A 14,805-nucleotide genomic window follows, 5' to 3' on the forward strand; every position below is an offset into this window, starting at 1 on the left:
TATAGTGCTACCGGCTCGTGGTTCACACTTTGATGCTACCGACTCGTGGTTCAAATCATAACACTAGTCACATACATGTTATGGTACTACCGGCTCATTGGTTCATACCATAACATTCACAAATAAATACACTATATACATACATGCATAATTATTCCACTCACCTTGGAATGCTCGCACAAGTAGTGTATTATGACCTCCGTCCTCATATCCGAGCACGCAACCACCTATATCACACATAGGCACAATATGCACATAAATAACAATTCTCTAAAAGAGAACCCGACACTCACATCCCTTAGTCGAGGGATCTCACCTTGCTCGCCAAAACCCGCCCATTTAACACCTAATGGACACAAACCAATTACCACTTCGAGTGGTAATTCAAACCCACTCAACAAAGTACGATTTAACCCAAATTGTACTCGACACCAAATAGACCAAACCTAGGTCTTAACACTAAATTACTACTTAGGTAGTAATCATTTCAAACGTCATTTACACCAAAACCCCAACACGTGCAATATTGACCCATATTGCCTTTGACCACATTTGACTTTTGTTAAAAATGTTATTTTAACCTAAAAACACTTCCCACGATTTCTTTCATTCAAAAACGCCGTTTAACACTTAACAAAAGTGTTTAACATCTATTTAATCCAATTTAGTGTCATTACCAAATTCGACCCAATCAAAGTCGACCCATTTTGACCTAAGTCTCAAAAACGCCCAAAATCACTAACGACTAGTGATTATATTACCAAAACACCAAATAACACCTAAAACGAGTATTTACATACTTAATTCACCAAAACTTGACTCAAACTCCATTTTGACACATAAACCCTAATTTTGACCCATTTCAAAATTAGTCAACTCAAATACACCCAAAAGGGTTCCAACACTTCTAAAATCACTAAACTAAGTGATTACACCCAAAACCAAAGCCTAATCATGGCCAAAACGTCTATCAACCCCAAACCCGCCATGTATAAAAAATAACTAGCTTCCATAAACCCACTTCATCATCTAAATGGGTTTTACAACTAAAAAGCTAAAAACCCTAACTTGAATATCAAATCATAAAGATGGATTTCGGAGTTAGAACTTACCATCACTATCACAACGTAGCTGTGAACGAGGAGAACAACTTTAACTCTTGAGACCCGACCCAAATCACTCTTCTTCATCCCCGATTCGAGCTTTCTCTCTCTAAACCCTTTACTCTCTCTCTAGGGTTTGGGGTGTGAGTGGGAGGGAAGAAATGAGAAGGAAATGAGGTTTGGATAAGATTGGGATCAGTTTTATGGCCAAAGACCCGTCCATATGTGAAATACCAACTCTACCCCTCATTTAACTCATTAAAAGGCTGAAAAGTACCAGATCGTGCCTATTGTCGCGCCGCGGAGAAAATTTGTCGCGCCGTAGCCCAAAGGGTGATTTTAGATCACTTTTTTAAGCTTTCTGACCCTCAAAATAGGCATTTGTCGCGCCGCGGTCATTCTGGTCGCGCCGTGACAATTGCCTGTTTCATCCGAACTTCAGCAAACTTGTTTTGGCCATAACTTTTTGACCGTAACTCCGTTTTCGATGAATCAAATATCGTTGGAAACGTAATAAGATTTCCTTTCTAATGGTAAGGTTTTGAAATATCAACTAAAACTTTATTTGGGATCGAAAAGGTACGTACACACCTTGTAACTCAAACAACGTCCAGTTTTCTTCGACATTCGAACACGAAACACGTACACGCTTGGTACACTTCATGCACTCATCGTACAATCATCTTTATACTATTATACAACCAAGTATGAACATTCTAAAGTTCATCACATACCTTGGACATGTTATGATGAAAAACGGGATGTTACAAATATCCACAAATTCAACTAGTTTTGCCTTTTCTTTAGGCGATAGATTGGATACTAACCGGTTACATAACTTAAAGTTCCCCTTGGTTCTAGCATCGCGAATCCGTTTAATAAATTTCTTCATTGAACTGTTAATAACAGAGTCATTTAATTTCGTATCAACAACGAGGTTCTTTGTTATCAGGTCATCATTAGGTTTAACTTCATCTTCCCCACACTTAGGCATTTTATTATTGTTAAGCACTACCGTTGGAGTTGATAAAACAATATGCTTCTCATCGATCGTTTTTATCGGTTCAACGGTTTTGGTTGGTGGAGATTTAGACTTTCGACTCACAAAGGTGATCGATTTTTCACCATCACTAAGTGTCATTCTACCATCTCTTACATCAAATAATGCCCCGGTGGACGCTAAGAATGGTCGACCTAAAATTAGAGGAATGTTTGGGTCCTCTTCTATGTCAATGACAATAAATTCGAATAAAAAGGTTAAATTACCCACTTGAACGGGTAGGTCTTCAGCAATTCCAACTGGGCGCTTAATGGTTTTATCAAAGAGTCGAACACTCATCTCTGTTGGACTTAACTCACCTACTCCTAATCTCTTATATAATGAAAGAGGCATAACACTTATACTCGCACCTAAATCTGCTAGTACATCATACATGACACAATTACTAAGTAGACAAGGAACAATAAATTCACCCGGATCACCCAACCTGGGTGGAGGTTTCGGTGGAACTGTCTTCACCGGGTTTACTTTTACGGTTTTTGTTTCTTGTATTTTCTTATTCTTCTTCTTCTTCTTCTTTCCAGAGGTATCACAAACTTTATTACCTATTACTTGCTCATACTCAACTCCTTTTCTTGGAAACGGGATGGGTGGTCTGTATGGTGCCACCACTGGCTTTACATACTCGGGTAGTGGTGGTGGCGTAACTTCTCCATTGTTACTCACATCTAAAACCTTCCCATCTTCTGGTGTTGGTTTTTCAGAATTTGTTGACACCATATTAACATTCTCAATCCGAGGATTTACTTCAGTATTACTCGGTAGCTTTCCTTGTTCCCTCTCACTCATCATGCTAGCAAGAGTACCTATATGTTTTTCTAGATTCAAAATGGAAGCTTGTTGAGTTTTTAATGACTGATCAAACCTCTCATTCGTTTGGGTTTGAGATGTAATAAATTGTGTTTGAGATTCCATTAGCTTTACCATCATTTCTTCCAGATTTGGCTTTTTCTCTTCAGTTTGTTGTGGTGATTTATACAAGCTAGGTCTTTGTTGATTGAAAGTGTTGTTTTGAGTTGGTTGGTTATTCGAACCTTGTTGGTTGTACGAGTTATTGTTGGGTCCATTTGGATTGTAAAGAATGTTTTAATTTCGATTAAAGTTTGGCCTTGGCGGTTGATAATTATTTTGATAATTATTTCCCGGCCTTTGGTTCATGTAAGAAACATTCTCTCGTTGTTCCATGGTTTGCTCAATGTGACAATCTTTCATTAAGTGTGGTCCACCGCATTGCTCACAACTGATTCGTATTGCGTGAATATCTTTATTCATCTTTTCCATTCGTCTCTCGAAAGCATCTATTTTTGTGGAAACGGAATCAAAGTCATGGCTAGAATCGGCTCTAGCCGCTTTAGATGAACGAAAGATATCTTTTTCTTGGTGCCACTCATGTGAGTGGGAGGCTATGTTATCAATAATTTTGTGAGCTTCAGTTGCGGTTTTCTTCATAATGGAACCACCAGCTGCTATGTCGATGTCTTTTCGTGTAGTAATGTCGCATCCTTGATAGAATATTTGTACTATTTGATAAGTGTCTAAACCATGTTGCGGACATCCTCTCAATAACTTTCCAAATCTTGTCCACGCCTCATATAGAGTTTCATTTGGCTTTTGCGTGAACGTAACAATTTCTCCTTGAAGTTTCACGGATTTAGATGCCGGAAAGAATTGTTTAAGAAAATTTTCAACTAAAACATCCCATGTATCATCGCCCCTTCAGGTAATGATTCTAACCAATCTTTGGCTTCTCCCTTTAAAGTCCAGGGAAATAACATGAGATAGATCTGTTCATCCTCAACTTCTCTAATCTTGAATAGAGTACAAATCCTATTAAAGGTACGAAGATGTTCGTTTGGATCTTCTTTTGGCGTACCACTATATTGGCATTGATTAGTTACCATGTGTAGGATTTGTCCCTTGATTTCATAATCTGGTGCATTAATATCTGGCTTAATAATGGCGTGACCTTGGCCTGTGCGTGTGGCTCTCATTCGGTCTTCAATACTTAGAGGTTCTGTTACTTCATAATTGAATTTGTTGAATCTGAATCACTAGAGGATTCAAATGGTTTCTTTCTCGACAATCTCTGGATGAGTAATTTGTGGTTCCAGAGGAATGATTAGTGGTTCAGGATCTTTGAATTGTCCTTGAATATTCTCCGGATTCTCAATTGTGAGGTCGGGTTCAAAAAATGGATTATCGGAAATTTGAATCGGAGTACTTGGTCGACTTGATGACGATTCTAAAGAAAAATCAACGGTGACAATATTGGCTAGATGTCTTGATCTAGTTACAGGTGGTGAACGTATGAAAGGTGGTGAACGTTTTGCTCGGTGCATTCACTGAATATCCTATTAGTTATAAAAATTAAAAATTATATAAGTTATCAAATTAATAGACATTTCTGATTTTGCCCACGTTTCGAATAGCCAATAGATGCAACAGGTAGCCAGGACCCTTTAAATCGGAAGCCCACAACTCGCCACTAACAAATCCAACTATTACTACGAACCAGAAAATTTTGAATGTCTATCAATTTAACCGCTTAAAATAATTTTTCGTCGAAATTTAAAGAAGATAAAATCTATGTCCTAAAAACTAGAGCGTCGAGAAATAAGAAAGAAAAAGAGTGCGTCGTAAAACGTCGAAAAATAAAAGGTCGAAAAAAATAAAAAAATAAGAAAATAAAGCGTCGAAACTTAAAAGTCTAAAAATTAAATATTAAAACTTACGTCTAAAGGTATTAAAGCTTAAAGGAATTCTAAATCCAAAACGGCAATAACTTAAAAGGCACTAAAATCTATTAAAACTAAAGCGATAAGGGATGTCGTAAATGTCTAAAGCGCCTAAATCTTAGTTTAAAGAAAAAGTACTTAAGGGATTTTACAGCAAATCTTAGAATTCTAGAAATAAAAATTAACTACGGCAAAAACTAAATTTAAACTTATCACGCATGATAAAAATACAAATTATGAATTAAACGATTAAAATATACAATTTATAAAAAGAGACAAAAAAATATTATATTTATATTATTATTTTATAAAATTATTAATTTATATATTAATAAGAATATTAAAACTTAATAATACTAATTATAAATTAAAACTAAAATTTAAAAAACTAATTAATTACCTAAACCCTAATTAGGGTTAAACAATAATAATTATTAAATTAAAACCTCACCGTCATTAATTGCTGTACCAGGTCTGGCGTGTCAGAAGACCTCATGCGGTCGCATGGGTTTAGACCTTGCTTCTCATGCGATCGCATGAAAGTGCAGGCTCAGATCCTTTGCAGTTTCAATCGGTGCAGGTTCAGTTTATATATTTTTTTTACTTTTTTTTTACTTTTTACTTTATATTCTTTACTAAATTTATATAAGTAATATTTATAACAATTTTTTTTTAAAACTAAAGAAAAATAATTTTATACTTTATAAAATATATTTTCTTTTTACTTACTTAAATAGATATATATATATATATATATATATATATATATATATATATATATATATATATATATATATATATATATATATATATATATATATATATTTTCCTTATGTTTTTATATTTTTGTATTTTTAACAAAATATTTTTACAAAATAAGAAATATTATATTTTTAAAAAAATATCTTAAAAACTAATTTTTTATAGCATTTCGCTTCAGCATTCCCCGGCAGCGGCGCCAAAAATTACTTGATGTTATGCGAGGTGTATACGAAATAATTATATTTTTATTGCGAAATACTATTAAAAACGATACAATTTTACACAAGTTATTTATTTATTTATAGAGTGGATATACCTAAACCTTGCTACAACACTATAGGCAGTGTACCTAATCGTACAGTAGTGTAGTTTTTAGTAAGTCTGGTTCGTCCACAGGGAACTAGCCAAGTTTAACGCTATATTTTTAAAACTATATTTGTAATATTATTATTATTATAAAAAGGGGGTTTTACTGTTTAATGACCGGTTTGTCGATTTTATATCTTAAGTCACAATTAAAACTTAATGTAAAATATCAAATATAAATATAACTTGATTTAAAGCGTAAAGTAAATGACGATAATTAAAGTGCGATAAATTAAAAGTGCGATAAATAAAATAACGGTAAATAAAATTGCGATGATATATAAAATAAAGGAATTATGCTTATTTAAACTTCCGTAATCATGATGTTCGATGTGTTGATTTTAATTTATTACCATGGGCTAATTGTCCTTTGTCCTGAATTATTCGATATGTCCATCTGGTTTTTGTCCATAACAGTCCATCAGTCATAAATATAAAGTGCGAATGTCCTCGTCAAATTATCCTTATATCCGAAGTCAAATATTTCAACTAATTGGGGACTTAAACTGTAACAAGGTCTTAATACTTTGTTTAATAATTACACCAGGATATCGACTGCTTGTAACCCAAGGTTTTAATACTTTGTTAACAATTACGCCAAGTGTCCTTGTACATAATTCACCCCTGTTTTAATGAGTCCATTGACTATTAATCCATTCCCGTGTCCAGTCAAATGAACGATTATTAGTATTTATAAATATCCCGCCCATCGTGTCCGATCGAGTGTATATGGTTATTTATAGATACGTCAAATTGTAAATCTCTATATTAAATTAACGAACTATCATTCAGTTAAACAAATATAAAGCCCATTAATAGTCCATAGTCCAATTTCTACAAGTGTCGGTCTTTTGTCCAAACCCCAATTATGGTACAAAGCCCAATAACCCCGTCGTTAATATTTAGTCCAACATCACGATTACTTCGTCTCAAATAAGCATAATAATAACTTAGTTACGATACATTAATTTAAAAAGGAAGAACATAACTTACAGTGATTATTTATTGCGTAGCGTTACCCGGACAGAGTTCTGACTTTAAAAACTTACAACATTCGCTAACATAGCCTTATTATTATTAAACTTTAATATTAAAATTATAATTAAAATATAAATATAAATACATATTTAAGAGAGTGAGAGATAGATTGAATTCTGTGTACATAACTTCTCCGAAAAACTGACTTTTTATAGAACCTGGCCAGCTACAGTAACTCATGCGAGTGCATGACATTTGTGCCTTCTGGCCATGCGATCGCATGGCCAGCTGTTCCAGCTCAGATTGAGTTTTAAACGTAGGCTGTGCGTATTTATTTAATATATAATATAATATATATAATTTTATATAATTAATTATATATTATATTATATTCTTGTGCATTGTTGACTTGTAATTTTAGGTCCGTTGCGTCGCGCGTTGATAGTTGGCTCAGGTCCCGGTTCCAGATTTTCGAACGTCCTTTCGTACGCGGAGATATCTTGTACTTTACGTTCCGCGACTTTACTCTTGTAATTTTTAGATGTTTCTTTTTAGATGTTTCTCATCAATAAATTGAACCACTTGTATTGTAACTTGTACGTTTTAGCTTTTTGGTCATTTGCGTCTTCAAATCATCGTTTTCTTCTTTTGTCTTCCCACTTATTTATTTAAACGAATATTACATAAAAATAGAACAATTACAACTAAAAGTTTTAACTATTGGAAGGATATTGTGCCTAAATATATGTTCATTTGGTGCACTATCAACACCATACCATTATTGCATCAGTAGGATTGGCGAAAAAACTCATGAACGAAGGGAATCGCCTGTATGGTTGTGTGTCAAAGACTGTACTCTAAATTTTAGTTATAGGACCACTTTGTTTGGAAGGGTTGAAAAAAATTCCTTGGAGCCATATCTGGACCATAGATGACCAAATCATAATTTCCTTTGTCCATGGCAGTGGAAAAAAGGATATCACCCTTTTTAAACTTAAGATCTGTGATGATCTTACTCCACCCTGTGCTTAGCCACAATTGTCGATCCTCATTGCATCGAAAACCAACTTCAGAAGCATAACCCTGTAGAGTGTGTATCCAGACATTATGCCTAGGCTTCATGAGCTCATAATAATATCTAAACCAATGATATGGTAGTTGCTGTCATAAATAAAACAAAACAATATGATTATAAATCTTATATTTATAAGCTCGATGAGAATATAAGTTTAAGACTATTACTACTATTGATGAAAAACCCATACCACTTCATTTTCATCTGCCTCAAGTATTATATGGATGAACGAAGGAGGAATCGCCTGATCCATGCTTAAGTACATGGTGAATCTATTCTGTCTGAAAAGCTAAAAACAATATATATCAAATATTATGATATTGATCCATGCATGTACTAAGAAATGTCCATGTATAAAGAGTGTGGATGGATCAAATACTAAACAAAAATGACTATTTCAAAAACATATTAACCTAATTAGTTTGTACACACTATAAAATGCTAAATCTAACTAACGTATTCTCAGAATCTATTTATATACTTAAACTAAGGTCTGTAACTCAAGAACTCATAATCTATTTATATACTTAAACTAATTCTATTGACAGTAGTTAATCTATTTATGCATATACTTTGAGACTGAATACATGCAAGATCAGTTCTATTTAAAAAAATTTAATGTCCAAAATAACTACAAATAGTCGATTTCACCAAAATATGTATTCTTTTTAAAACTGTTCATGTAAAAACCTTAAACATGGAATCTAATCAACAATATAAACAAGTATATAAACCTATTCACACAATCATAACACGATTAACAAAATAATTAATTTTATGAAGGAAAAATTTCTTCAAGATTATATAAAACCTAACCTGTTACCAAAGTGTCTGGTAACTCGAGGATGAAGAGATCGGTTGAAAATGAAGAGATCGGTTGAAAATGAAAAAGTGGGAAATATTTTGCCTGAGAACCTTTTCACATCAGTCATCTGTACACACTCTCGAATATTAATTTACACTTTACCACCTCATACTATTAATTGCGGAGTAGTATTATGTACTCGATCAATATTATTTTAGGTATTTTAATTTTAATGAATGATGTTAGTTAATGATCTAATTAATGATGTTTCATTCATAATGAAAGTGTTTTGGCTTCAAATTATGTGTTTAATTGTTGACAACAAGATGTAAGCGGGTCACGCGCTTTGCGGCTAAGAAATGTTTGCAAGTGTTTCAATGGGTATTCATTATGCATTCATCTTTCATGGGAGAGCATTGTATGTTCCAAAAATTACCATCATTCATCGATGGCCATATGATAAAGTCCAATTACATAACAAACTATTCCACAATTATAAAGCTACCATAAGTTTTATCCTAAAGTGTAATAATTACATAAACATCAAAATACAAAAGATACCAAATCTAAATAAATCATTCAACCGGGTGAGTTCCATCTAGGATCATGAAAAACCTCAGATCGTTGTGGCCGAACCCAATCAGACACCTGTGTTCCGGATAGTAGCTATTTGTATTCACAAACTTATACCAACCTCCACAAATGAACAATTTCTTCCTTACACCTTTGGTCTGCTTCAACCCCATATATGAGTTTTTTCATTGAGATCGAGACATTCATATTTGTAATCTGCCTTTAGTTCCGGGATATCATTAAACTCCTTAGGCAGCATCTAAATCACATTGGCATTATATTTGTTAAACAGTTTATAATTATTTGTCAATAATATGGATATAAAAAAAATTGAATTTGTTAAATACTGGATCAAAAATTAGTGTGTGAGAATCAATTCCCCTTTTCAGCAGTACATTAGTCAAATACTGATCATTGACCCTCATGTTAGCAATACATTGAGTCACAATTCCATAATCAGACCATAGAGATCATAGTTATTTCTCTCAGGAACAAGCAGAGTAAAAACATTTGTCGCTTTCAAAATGCTTGTTGTCTGAGAGAAAGAACTCTGATGTCTTTGGTTAGTGAGCCTCTAAGTCACCCAAACATTTGTCGCTTTCACTGATGACTACAACATTGATTTGGACTATCATCAGGCACTTCAGTTTCATCTAAAAGGCTTTTGCGATAAATTGAAGGAGTATGCGAATAGATCATTGTTTCCTTAAAAGATGCAAACAAACAGATGCATATATGTGTATAGTTGTAAATTGATTACACCTGCAAACAAACAGATGCATATAAACCCTAAATTCATAGTAGACCTCATGGCATTAATTACATCTGCATATATGTGTATAGTTGTAAATTGATTACACCTGCAAACAAACAGATGCATATAAACCCTAAATTATTAATAGACCTCATTGCATTAATTACACCTGCATATATGTGTATAGTTGTAAATTGATTACACCTGCAAACAAACAGATGCATATAAACCCTAATGTGCAAATAAAGAACATAAAATCGTGCAGATCCATTAATTGGTTCATTTTAAAGTGTATTAAAAACAACGGAGTAAACCCTAAGCAAAATCGATTAGGTTTTGATATCGATAAACCCTTATAAAGTGTATCGATAAGTTTAAAGAAAGGTAAATGTTGATCAAGAAGAAACAAAAACCTGATTTCGTCATGGAGGATTTGGTGGTTGTTGAGAGCTTTCTTGTGAGTTTTCTTTTTTTATTAGAACTATTAATTAAAAATATAATGAAAGTGTTTTTTTAGGTTTCTTTTGAGCGAAAATGACATACTGTACACTAAAATATCTCAAATATAAAATTAAAAAAAAAAACCCGCCAAAACATTGAGTCTTACATCACACGAGTATTTTTCCAAACAAATAAAATTATTATTTATCTAGTTGATGATTTTATTTTTGACACTTGTAAGTTGTAACACATAAATGCTTTGAAGTGTCAAAAACTTTGTGACGCTTAGAGATGTTAAAAATATTTCAAATTATTCACATGTTGGGTATTTTTGCACAAATCATATGATATGTTAGAATTTTATGGTATATATATTTTAGATTTTGTAATATTTTTACTAATTTGATGTAAATATAAATCCGTAGTAATTTCTATTATCAAAGTATCAGTTTATGGGTGATGATGATTTATGTACACAATTTATTTTTTATATGTACACAAATAATATGCATTAATGTGTTGTGTGGTACAACACTTTAATGAATATTGATTGTGTACATAAAATACTGAGTAGAAAGTACACATACTTCCAGAATAATCATGACTTTAGAGTATTACCTACATATAGGGATGCATACTCACTGTAGCCGATAAAGTAGAGTACAAGTTACAACACATATTGTGCAAATTTGGGATATATTCACTATCTAACCATTCTCTTGGTTATGGTCAAATTTTGAAATTTAAGATTTATGTATCATACAAAAGAACAAAATGATAAACAATGAATCCATCATCATCTTCAAAAACTATAGTGTTGGGATAACTTTGATAAATACAACAAAAGAACAAAATGACAAACAACAAATCTTCCCCCAAAATATCATTAACATTGCATCAGGAACCATCTCCAGTTTGATTTTCAGCTGTAGCAGCAGCAACTAATAAAGTATCATCGTCAACAATATCCCCAGTCAAATTGTCTCTAACCAATTCAATAGTCGCATTTTCTACAATTTGAGGACCCATCGGTATGTCACTCTGCAAATGCGTTTCTACATCATCGATACACGTTTGTTCATCCATGTCAAAATTATCTTTAGGTGTTGTCTTGATCATAACTTTCCAACCTTTACGAGCACGATCTTGAACATAGAATACTTGTTGTGCTTGCGAAGCTAGAATATAAGGCTCTTTAGTTGGCTTCATACCTCGAAAATCGAGTGTCGTAAACCCGTTCTCATTAACTTTTATCCTGCAAGCACCTGATATCCAATCACAATGGAACAAAACTACTTGCTTATTGTCAGCATACTGCAACTCAATTATATCATTTAAAATACCGTAGTAAGTTACATCTCCCAAAATAGGATTGTTATCGCTAGCACTTGAGAAGCTACTTGTTACGGCATCAATCATAACTCCGCTATTTTGTGTTGTCCTATTCTTCTCTACATCTTTAATGTGAAATCGGAAACCATTTATGATATATCCCTTATATTTCTTTACAACCACATATGGACCATTTGCCAATGCCGTTATATCATTTGTGATTCTGTTATCCCCAGCCATATCCTCATCAACCTGATTTGAGGCAATTTGTTTATAAGTTTCGCTCAGTTATATATATCATGATCACTACATTATCGTAATAAAACTAGCAAAATTATTTACATAATCAGTCAGCCACTCCTGAAACTTCCGACTATGTAAACGTTCAATGTAACACTTACTTTTAGTCTGATATTCTTGACGTAGAATATTCAGATGCTCTCTGCAATCAAAGTAATAAAAAGATAATAATATATTAATATATGTACATTATCGTCAAAATTACACAATGTCATATAAAAAAACACTAATCTAATAACATAGTAAATTTAAATAACTTACGTTCGTAAGAAATCTATTTCACTACAATTGAACAACACATGTGAGTGTGCAATAGCCAAAGTGTCGTGGCCGAATTTTACTACGTTTGTTGCACCAATGGGTCGACCAGACATACAAAATATTGGTAAAACAGTCTGATCACCACCATCATCATGATTCTGAGTAGTCTTATTATATATAGTCTCGACATCACTGGCTAAATACAAAGAACAAAATGAAACACACTCTTCAGCTAGATATCCTTCGGCAATTGAACCCTCGGGTTTACTCCTGTTTCGCACATATGATTTTAATGTACCTAAATACTTGATCAGTGGTTAAAAAAGTGTATATCAGATTCAAAACAGTCATATATATTTAAACAAGTACAGTATAATTTACTACATCATAAATGGTCACCTCTCGATTGGATACATCCAACGGTAATGAACAGGTCCCCCTAATCTGGCCTCTGAAGCTAGATGAACCGATAGATGAATCATGACGTCAAAAAATGACGGTGGAAAAATCCTTTCTAAATCACAAAATATTTTTACAATATCTTTTTCCAACCGAAATAAGTCAGTAGTCTTAAGAACTTTTGAGCATAATTGTCTGTAGTACCGACATAACTTCATGATAACAGAACGCACATCGCGAGGTAAAATATTTCGTATGGCCACGGGAATCAACTGCTGCATCAAAATATGATTATCGTGACTTTTTAGGCCTAAAATTTTTGGAGGTTGTATCTGAATGCACCTAGAAATATTAGCAGCATAACCATCTGGCACTTTCACCCTTTTTAGCACCTTACAAAATTTTTCTTTCTCCTTTTTATACAATACGAAACGTGCATGAGGCAAATAAACTTTGCCATTTGGTAAAGGTTCTGGATGAAGTTCAGGTCTAATACCCATTTCTTTCAAATCACGACGTGCTTTTAAATGATCCTTGGTCTTTCCATCTATATTCATTAACGTTCTAATGACACTGTCACATACATTCTTTTCAGTATGTATTATGTCTATATTATGACGTATTAAGTTATTTTTCCAGTATGGTAACTCAAAAAAAAATACTTCTCTTCTTCCAGTTAAATGGTAAAGATGGGTTATCCTTCACAAGTTTTCCAAATTTTATATTAAAACCTTTCAGGTCCACTAGTACTTGTTCCCCTGTTAAACAACACGGTGGCCCTTCATGTTCTTCCGTGCCATCAAAAGCATCTTTTAAAAAATGAAAAGCATGCAACATTTCCAACCAGCGACGATGTGCCATGAAGATATCTTTGTGGGAGTTTGATAGCTGTATTGATTTGGTTTCCTTATGGCAAGAAGGACAAGCTAATTTACCTTTATTGCTCCAACCCGATAAATTCGCATAAGCAGGAAAGTCACTTATCATCCATAGCAAACATGCACGCAGTGGGAAGTTACTCTTTGTGGATGCATCATAAGTATTAACTCCAGTATCCCACAACTCCTTCAACTCATCAATTAAATGTTGCATATAGACGTCTATATTATTACCTGGAGCAGATGGACTAGGTATAAGTAAAGTTAGGAACAAAAAAGGTTTTTTCATGCACAACCATGGTGGTAGATTATACGGTATCAAAACAACAGGCCATGTACTATGTGAAACACTCATGTTTCCAAAAGGGTTAAACCCATCACTCTCCAAACCAAGCCTCACATTACGAGGTTCTTTAGCAAATTCACGACTCTGATGATCGAATGTTTTCCAGGCTGGTGAATCTGCAGGATGTCTTAATAGACCATCTTTCATACGACTCCCTTGATGCCATCTCATGGACTCGGACTTTTAAGCGACATAAACAATCATTGCAATCGTGGTATGAGTGGAAAATAACGCAAAACTTTTGCTCCAACCTTCTTAGCTTTATAATCACCATCATTATCAGCTTGTGTGGTTGACTCTTCTTCAGAATCATTATTGTTACTTTGTTTATATCTTGCGGTCTGACATACGTCACATATAATTTTGTCCTTGTTTTGTTTCCAGTACAACATACAATCATTTGGACAAGCATCAATTTTCTCATAACCAAGACCCAACTCTCTTATTAACTTCCTGACTTCATACAATGACTTCGGTATGGAAGCATCAGGGAAGGCTTCCCTCATTATGTCAAGAATCATGCTGAATCCTTTTTCATTACATTTTCCAACACACTTCGAATGGAAGAGTCTACAAAGAATGAAAGAATAAAGAACTTACAGCCAGGACATAGTTCTTTCTTTGCATCTCCTAATAC

At 33.6% G+C, this 14,805-nt stretch overlaps 1 protein-coding gene across 1 annotated transcript; it reads right to left on the reverse strand.

The window, feature by feature from the left end:
- Nucleotides 1-11,549: 11,549 nt before the first annotated feature.
- On the reverse strand, nt 11,550-14,339 carry LOC139889111 (uncharacterized). The gene is made up of 5 exons (XM_071872081.1): nt 13,607-14,339; nt 12,945-13,491; nt 12,546-12,815; nt 12,327-12,426; nt 11,550-12,236 (listed from the first exon to the last, which is right to left on the reverse strand). Exons 1-5 carry the CDS (start codon nt 14,337-14,339, stop codon nt 11,550-11,552), a joined length of 2,337 nt encoding a protein of 778 aa, XP_071728182.1.
- Between the last annotated feature and the right edge of the window lie 466 nt (nt 14,340-14,805).

Source organism: Rutidosis leptorrhynchoides, chromosome 2 (genome assembly GCF_046630445.1).
Source record: "Rutidosis leptorrhynchoides isolate AG116_Rl617_1_P2 chromosome 2, CSIRO_AGI_Rlap_v1, whole genome shotgun sequence".
Classification (NCBI taxonomy): domain Eukaryota; kingdom Viridiplantae; phylum Streptophyta; class Magnoliopsida; order Asterales; family Asteraceae; genus Rutidosis; species Rutidosis leptorrhynchoides.

Excerpts from the sequence above, each read along its gene's own strand:
- LOC139889111 (XM_071872081.1), bottom strand. The coding sequence starts at position 14,339 with ATGAGATGGCATCAAGGGAGTCGTATGAAAGATGGTCTATTAAGACAT. Across the intron at positions 13,492-13,606 it reads ATTTAACTGGAAGAAGAGAA|ATGGAAAGACCAAGGATCAT; the intron begins GTATTTTTTTTT and ends TAATGAATATAG. Across the intron at positions 12,427-12,545 it reads GAAATAGATTTCTTACGAAC|AGAGCATCTGAATATTCTAC; the intron begins GTAAGTTATTTA and ends CTTTGATTGCAG.